General features: G+C 47.8%; 2 protein-coding genes across 2 annotated transcripts in view; both read left to right on the forward strand.

The window, feature by feature from the left end:
* CSTF1 (cleavage stimulation factor subunit 1) overlaps positions 1 to 7,162 on the forward strand; it is a 9,233-nt gene extending 2,071 nt beyond the window's left edge. The window contains exons 2-5 of the mRNA XM_007955587.2: positions 1,255 to 1,532; positions 1,694 to 1,891; positions 2,929 to 3,319; positions 6,903 to 7,162. Of these exons, the coding sequence (XP_007953778.1) occupies positions 1,255 to 1,532; positions 1,694 to 1,891; positions 2,929 to 3,319; positions 6,903 to 7,162 (1,127 nt within the window). The remainder of the gene's footprint in view (positions 1 to 1,254; positions 1,533 to 1,693; positions 1,892 to 2,928; positions 3,320 to 6,902) is intronic.
* A 148-nt stretch (positions 7,163 to 7,310) lies between these two features.
* LOC103209691 (cleavage stimulation factor subunit 1-like) overlaps positions 7,311 to 7,803 on the forward strand; it is a 5,797-nt gene continuing 5,304 nt past the window's right edge. Inside the window, exon 1 of the mRNA XM_007955595.1 lies at positions 7,311 to 7,385. Coding sequence (XP_007953786.1) covers positions 7,311 to 7,385 — 75 coding nt within the window. The remainder of the gene's footprint in view (positions 7,386 to 7,803) is intronic.

The raw sequence follows: 7,803 nt of genomic DNA on the forward strand, positions 1-7,803 counted from the left end.
AGTTGTTGGGAGGGAAAATGGCCCAGAAACAAGCAAATAAAGCCACTCCTCACTGGCAATGTGGTTGGGTTCCAGAGAGCAGGTCATGATGCAAAGATCGGCATTATGGAAAAACAGGATGATGTCATTATGTAACTGCCAAATTACATCATTATGCAACTGCCAAACCATTGAGAATCATGGCCCAGCGAAGTTACCACGCACCCTTAACAGCCAGTGTTAATCTCGCCTTGGTGTCCGTTACTGCCAGGTGCACATTGTTGATGCACAAAGTAGTCAGATGGTAGGTTTTTTACTATTAGCATAAATGGGAGACGTCAGGTAACAGGGTAGTTGTTTGGTAAGGACCAGGTGTACAAGAATCTATACACTGACCTCAGAGAGGACGGAGTCGCCATCAGATGACACTGAATGGCTAGTTAGAAAAACACCTCCTTACCCAGACCTCCAAAGTAGTTCCAAACGGATCAATACACAGAAGCATTGGAAGAGAACAGAGGTGCCCTTTTAGAGTTGAGGAATACCTTCCTGGGCAAAAACTCCTTTTAAAAAGTTGTGGCTGTCGTTGTAGGATTAAGACTGTCTGTCCCCAGACACCACAAGCCCTTTTACTGGAACGAACGTGCTGCTTCACAGGCCTGAGCGTGAACACAGTCACAGCTCCTTGCTGCTTCTTGTTGCAGCTGAATGTCAGCAGAGGGCCCCACTTGCCAGATTTTCAGGAATTCTACTGTCTTCCCCCTTGTCCCTCCTTGATTTGCCCTAGTACTGCTTAGGGAAGGCTTAGGAAAGGCTTTCTGTGGCCGGAATGGTAGCCTGAGCTTGTCTTACACCGGGGTGAATGCCAATGTGTCTGCAGGCCATGACATGTACACACACACAGCTCATTGAGGCTGGGGGAGGGGAGTAGGTGGTTGTAGGGGACCAGGCCTCCTGTGAAGGGTGAAGCACTTCATTTCTCGTTGGTCAGCCCCATACGTAGCCATCCGTTTCCCAGGGGTGCGGTATCAAAGATGGGTCCCATGTAGCCTGTCACAAATGAGGAAGTGGCTTCCTCTTTAGGGCATTCTTTCTAGACATTTCACTAATACCGTTTCCCTGTCTCTTAGTTGCGGGGGGCTGTTCATCCCTCTTCCTCAACTCAGCTGTCTTCCCACTCAACTGCTACTAAGGTGATTTTCCACTAGAACAAAAGAAAAAAATGAGCCTAGGGTTTTGATTAACTTTCTTTCTCACGCTGATGGTTTCTTCCAGGAATGGAAAATGATGACAGTGCCGTTCAGTATGCAATCGGCCGTTCAGACACGGTTGCCCCTGGCACAGGGATTGACCTGGAGTTTGACGCAGATGTCCAGACCATGTCTCCAGAGGCTTCAGAGTACGAAACATGCTACGTCACATCCCATAAAGGACCCTGCCGGGTCGCCACCTACAGTAGAGATGGGCAGTTGATAGCGACTGGGTCAGCTGACGCCTCCATAAAGATCCTCGACACAGAAAGGATGTTGGCCAAGAGTGCCATGCCCATAGAGGTAAGCATCCCGGTAGCAGGCAGGCTCTGTGCTTTTTGCTGTTCATCCGTGGGTCCGATGGGAGGGTGGCGTGGGCCAGCTTTTCCTTTTCAGGGTTCTTGGTAGTGTGCTTCGAGCTGGTGGGGTTTATGTGTTAAGCATCCCTTTTCTTGTTGGTCTAGGTCATGATGAATGAGACTGCACAGCAGAATATGGAAAACCACCCAGTGATTCGAACCCTCTACGACCACGTGGATGAGGTCACATGTCTTGCTTTCCACCCGACAGAGCAGATCCTGGCCTCTGGTTCAAGGGATTACACTCTCAAACTGTTCGATTACTCCAAACCGTCTGCAAAGAGAGCCTTCAAATACATTCAGGTTAGAGTCTGGCGTTAGGGAAGGAGCTGCACTTTTTGTCTTAACTGCAGGGAGCTATTGGTGACTGTTCTTTGCTAAAAGCATCCCAGTGATCATCCTGTAAAACAAGGACAGTGACGAGGAGATGTGTCACAGGTGGCATGTGGCCAAGACGCCAGCTGCCTCTGGCCAGCCAGGACTCAGTAGTCACATTTCATGTGATGGGGGGTCAGGGCCCATAGCACTGTTTAAAGATTGTAAATCCCATTAAAAACAAAATAGCCAGTTCTGCTAAAGTGTATATAACCTGTCAGAGTCAAAAAGTTACTCACTCGAAACACATGTTTGCTGGGAAAGTGTCATCGAGTACCCTATTTTGAATATGTAGTACAGAAATACTAATATTTTAGTGGTGGTTTCCACTTATGATTTAATTTTTCACTGAGTATTCGGAAAAGAGCCCTGGCGGTATAGTGATTAAGTGCTCTGTTACAAACCAAAAGGTCAGTGGTTTGAACCCACCAGCCACTCTGCAGGAGAAAGATGAGGCAGTCTGTTTCTGTAAAGATTACAGCCTTGGAAGCCCTATGGGGCAGTTCTGCCCTGTCCTACAGGGTTGCTATGAGTCAGAATCAACTCAGCGGCAATGGGTTTGGTTTTAAGTTGTTTCTTCTACTTTGGTAATTAAATGTAAGTTTTACTCCATTTTTGGGGTCCTGGGGCAAGTTAAAGCAGCAGCCGTGTACAGGTTTTACGTTTGTTCAGTCGCCCAGCATGAGTGCTGCTGATTGTCATCGGGGCACGTGGGTAGCCCGTCCTGAGTTTACCCAACGTCACGTGCAAATAGCGAAGATGCTGCCTGTGGTTTTCGAAATTATCTCACCAGTAAATGTGTAGTTTGGAAAATTTCTATTTAAAAGGTTATCCATTGGTTGCAAGGAGTGTTTTAGTTCCCTCTCACATCACCAGTACTTGACCGTTGGTTAAGGGACTTCCACATTGCCTCTGGGTTCTGGTGTCCACCAGTCGGTCACCTGTGCCAATGTCTGTCCCAACAGGAAGCAGAGATGCTGCGTTCCATCTCCTTCCACCCGTCTGGAGATTTCATCCTTGTTGGGACGCAACACCCTACTCTTCGGCTTTACGACATCAACACGTTTCAGTGTTTCGTCTCCTGTAATCCCCAAGACCAGCACACAGATGCCATATGTTCTGTCAACTACAACCCTAGCGCCAACATGTATGTGACTGGCAGCAAGGATGGCTGCATCAAATTATGGGACGGTGTCTCCAATCGCTGCATCACGACTTTCGAGAAGGCCCACGATGGTGCAGAAGTGTGTTCTGCCATTTTTTCAAAAAATTCTAAGTACATTCTCTCCAGTGGAAAAGACTCTGTAGCCAAACTCTGGGAAATCTCGACAGGCCGTACACTGGTCAGGTACACAGGTATGTGACACCCTGGGTTACCCGGCATTCATGGGGCATTTCACAGTTCCCAGGACCCTTAGATGCTCACGAGAGACCAACCAGTCAGTCTGTGAGCTTGGGGTAAGAGAAAGCCGCAGCTTAGCGGTTAAATAATTTGGCTCAGGCTGCACTTAGGAGGAGGCAGGCCTGGAAATAACACCGCCGTTTCCTGCCTCTGCTCGTTGCAATAGGTCACCGCTCAGGGTGGACTGGGTTCCGTGGGAGTCCTGGAAGGAACCTGGCAGTCTTTGTGTGCCCACAGAAGTGTAAGCGCAGTCCAGAGAAAGGCTCAGGGCGTCTCGGGGAGGCCGCAGTCTGGGAAGGGGGAGCCGGAAGGGAAGGTCGTGGTCTGTTTCTAAGAGGGCAGAGGTGGCCTACAAAATGAGACCAGAGGGTTGGGCGCTTAGACAGACAGCGGACCCCTCAGACCAAAGCCAGGTTGAATTTCATTCATTCATGGGGTGTCCTGAGAAAGAGCCTGTGAGGCCTCTTTCTGGTGACATCTGTGTAAATCTGTCCTGGCGCTGGCAGTGCCTGTCCAGTTAGCACCAGTGAAAGCGTCATGCCGCTTCTGCTCCTGAAGCAGCAAAGACCAGTGTTTGGTGTGAAAAACAAGGAAGCGTCAGCATTGCCCAGTTGCCTGTGTGTTAAGAAATGTTTGTGTCACACACTAACGTTGCCATGACTGTCTCTCAAGAAATTCACAAGAAAACGGCACAGTTACGGAGGATCTGCTGTGCCGGGGACTGCCCTGGTGACAACCTAGAGAAGAGAATGGCAGGTTTGTGCCATTGAAACCGCTTGGGTGGGGCGTAACCTGCCCTACGTCTGTCTGTGACCAGGGTTGGCTTCGGGACATCTTTCTGGCGCCCAGTGTATGCACTACCACTACTAGGTCTTACTGAGAGCCGTTTTCCTCATAATTCTTAGTGACTTGAGTGAAATGCTTTGGTATGCAGCTATTTTGAAAATAATCTCTACTCATCACTATTAGAGACCTGTGTGCTCATTGCAAAACGAAGGGACAAACGTGACCAAAGTGAAAATGCAAAGCCCCCTTCAGATGTGGCCACCAGTGGCCTGAAAGACCAGGGGATGTCCAGACAGACCACAGCAAGCCCCTGTCAGTTGCTTGTAACCACCATTCTGTCGTGTGAGTGTTCAGAATGTTCGATGTGACACGTGTTGACTGGTTGGTTCTGGCAGAGAACCGCAGTTTGCTTTTTCCAAATGACGTGATGATGGACGTTGTACGCAGATACTCTGGTTTATTTTATTTCATTTTTTTTTTCCATGTTAAGACCCTTTCATGTCAGCATGTTGAGATCTGTGTTTCCAGTTTAATGTTCCATTAGAATTCAGGGAGTTCTTGAAATAAGGGAAAGGAAGAACTTTTCAAAGAAAATATTTAAAATATTGACATTAAAAAATTAAAGCACTGCACAGAGTGCTAGTCTGGAGGGAAGAAATGCACAGCACGTACCATAGATGAGGAGTCCACTGTACGTACCATGCTGGTGCTCAGCCGCTGACCTGAAGGTTGGTGGTTTGAATCAACCAGCCACTCCACGGGAGAAGGATGCAGTCTGCTTCCGTAGAGATTACATCCAAGGAAACCCTGTGGGCATTTACTCCGGCCTATGGGAGCTCTGGTGGCGTAGTGCCTAAAGCATTTGACTGCTAACCAGAAGGCTTGCAGTTCAAACTCACCAGCCACTCCTCGGAAGGAAGATTGGACACCCCAAGGAGGGAGGGGTCGCTATGAGTCGGAATTGACTCAACAGCAGTGAGTTTGGTGGTGGTTGTTGTTGTTGTTATGGGGTCACTGCAGTTGGAATCAACTCAGTGACAACAAGTTTGGTTTTGGGTATATAATAAACATGGGTCAGACACTGGGTTAATGTCTTTGTAAAGAGGCCTTATAAATAAAAGAAGCCCAGGTTTTACAGAAAAGTGGACAAAGAACATTCATTTTACAGAAGAAATTTAAATGGTTGGTAACCAGAAGACGTCCAGCCTCACTATGCACCTAGAAAATGAAAGTGGAAGTCTTTTTTGCTGGTAAGATTTCAGGAGTTAAGATTGATAATATACGATATTCATAACGATTTGGGGAAAATATATATATATTTTATTGGTGGGAGTGTCAATTGGTAAAATATTTCTAAAGAATAGTTTATTAGCATCTTCCAAAATTTTAAATACATATATTTTTGTCCCACTGTATCCCATCTTAGAAATTCAAGCTATCATAACTGGACAAGGTGGTGGTCAGGTGTTTCATGTTGTCACTTACACAGCCTGTGGGGTTGGTGCTTAGCTGTGTCTGCTGAACAGATGGCATATACACGTAACAGGAGGCTCATCAGTGTTTCCTGGGGTCGTCAGAAATTAGAAACCATATAGATGTCCATGAATTATCACGGAGTAAATCTGTTACATGCACCCAATCGCAGGAAGTCAGTAATCATTGTAGCCTTTACTGAGTGCTTATTCTGCAGAGCTGTGTAAGCTCTGTGGTGGTGGTGGCAGTCCAGTCGGTTCTGACTCATGGTGACGTCACCCTTGTGTCCATATAGGATTGCTGCCCATAGACTTTGAGGCCATCACCTCTCAGAAGCACATCTTCAGGCCTGCCTTCTGAAGCACCTCTGGGTGGGTTCACACCACCGACCTTTGGGCCAGTGGGGTAGGTGCTTAATTATACCCACTGAATAGATGAGAACGTTAAGGCTTAGGGACGTTAAGTAGTTTACCCAAGGCTGCTTCACTAGTAAGGACTGGATCCGGATCTGACACCAGAAGTTGGTGCTTCCAGCCAGTAAGTGGTACGTCTGTAAGGTCATCACTACACGTTACTGAATAGAAACCCCGTGTGACGTGTGCTCTGATGTAAGTGATTTTATGCATGGGTGCACAGCTTCCAGAGATTGGACTTAAAGGATTTTCTCCAGAATGCTGAGACTGGTTACCTCTAGGTGGTGGCAAGATGATCGGGGGGAGCTTTTTATACTCTATATAACACTGGAAACATAAAATACTTATTTTCTTTTGGTCCTAAAAAATAGGATAAAGCTTCCTTTTGGAGCTGTCCATACTCCTTGTCTCCATAATTCTGTTCCTAGGATTTAATTCTAAGAAAATGAAGCCTTCAGTACAAAGGATGTCTATCATGGAGTCACTTAATGATGAATACAACTGAAATGCCTAGCAATAAAATAGGTAATGGTGCGTCCAAACAGTGAGATACTTGGCAGCCAATAAGAAAACATGGGAAAATTACCAAACATAAAGTTGGTTTCAGGCATCATAGGAAAATTATATAACGTGACACCAGTTAGTATTTTCAAAGCAGCCTGTTTTTAGGCGTAGATGTATGTTGCAGCGTTAACGGTGTTGTCCTTAGGTAGTGGACCTAAATGTGAGTCCTTTTTTATACTTCTTTAGTGTTTCCAGGATTGCACAGTAAGTGTGCGTGACCGGGACAGTGCTGTCGTCATCTGTCTGTGGCAAGCTTGCTCTCGCTCGGCCCGCAGCCCCTCACCTCCCGTTTTCTGTGCAGGTGCCGGGCTGAGCGGACGGCAGGTGCACAGGACACAGGCGGTCTTCAACCACACTGAGGACTACGTGCTGCTGCCGGACGAGAGGACCATCAGCCTGTGCTGCTGGGACTCGCGCACGGCCGAGCGCCGGAACCTGCTCTCGCTGGGGCACAACAACATTGTGCGCTGCATCGTGCACTCACCCACCAACCCCGGCTTCATGACCTGCAGCGACGACTTCCGGGCACGGTTCTGGTACCGCAGGTCCACCACCGACTGAGCAGGGCTCCTCTCTCGGGACTCTGCCCCGCCCTGGCCGGCCCCACCGGCCTGCACCATAAGTCACTGCCCCGCCTTGGCGGGTTAGCTGCCACCTTCAGCTGCCCTGGATTTTTACAAAAGAACCTTTTGTACCTTGATGGCGAATCATGGTGGCAAAGGCCGGAAGCGTGGATCTGTGCAGTTGCCCCACATTCACTGGTGATCCCAGTTTCATCGGTTCTGTGAGTGCAGGACTCGCCACTTGTCTTAAATCAGTACCTCGATCATTTGCAGAGGGAGGGAGTGGTACTGCGGTGCCTTCTCGATCTCAGATGGCTCTGTCAGGAGAACTGGCCTGGGGTCACTTAGCTTATGTACCAGTGTGGCCACGCCCTCTTCTGTGTACTTACTTCCTTTCAGAATACAGTTTGGTGGATGCGTAGTCCTACAGCTGAGAATCAAGGGGTTGGTGCCATATTGAAACCATGACAGATAAGATACCACTTCTGCCCTGACATGACATCATTCTGATAATAAAAGCTCAGATTTGCGACTTTAGTGTGACATGTTTTTTACTTCAATAAAATTAACGGCCGGTTATTTCCTGAAGATTTCGAGATAAATCCTTCATCATAACCTCCCACGTTATCCTTCCATTAC

The sequence above is a fragment of the Orycteropus afer genome, unplaced genomic scaffold, assembly GCF_000298275.1.
Source record: "Orycteropus afer afer isolate SDZICR_OR568_19922 unplaced genomic scaffold, OryAfe1.0 scaffold00515, whole genome shotgun sequence".
NCBI classification, from domain to species: Eukaryota; Metazoa; Chordata; class Mammalia; order Tubulidentata; family Orycteropodidae; genus Orycteropus; species Orycteropus afer.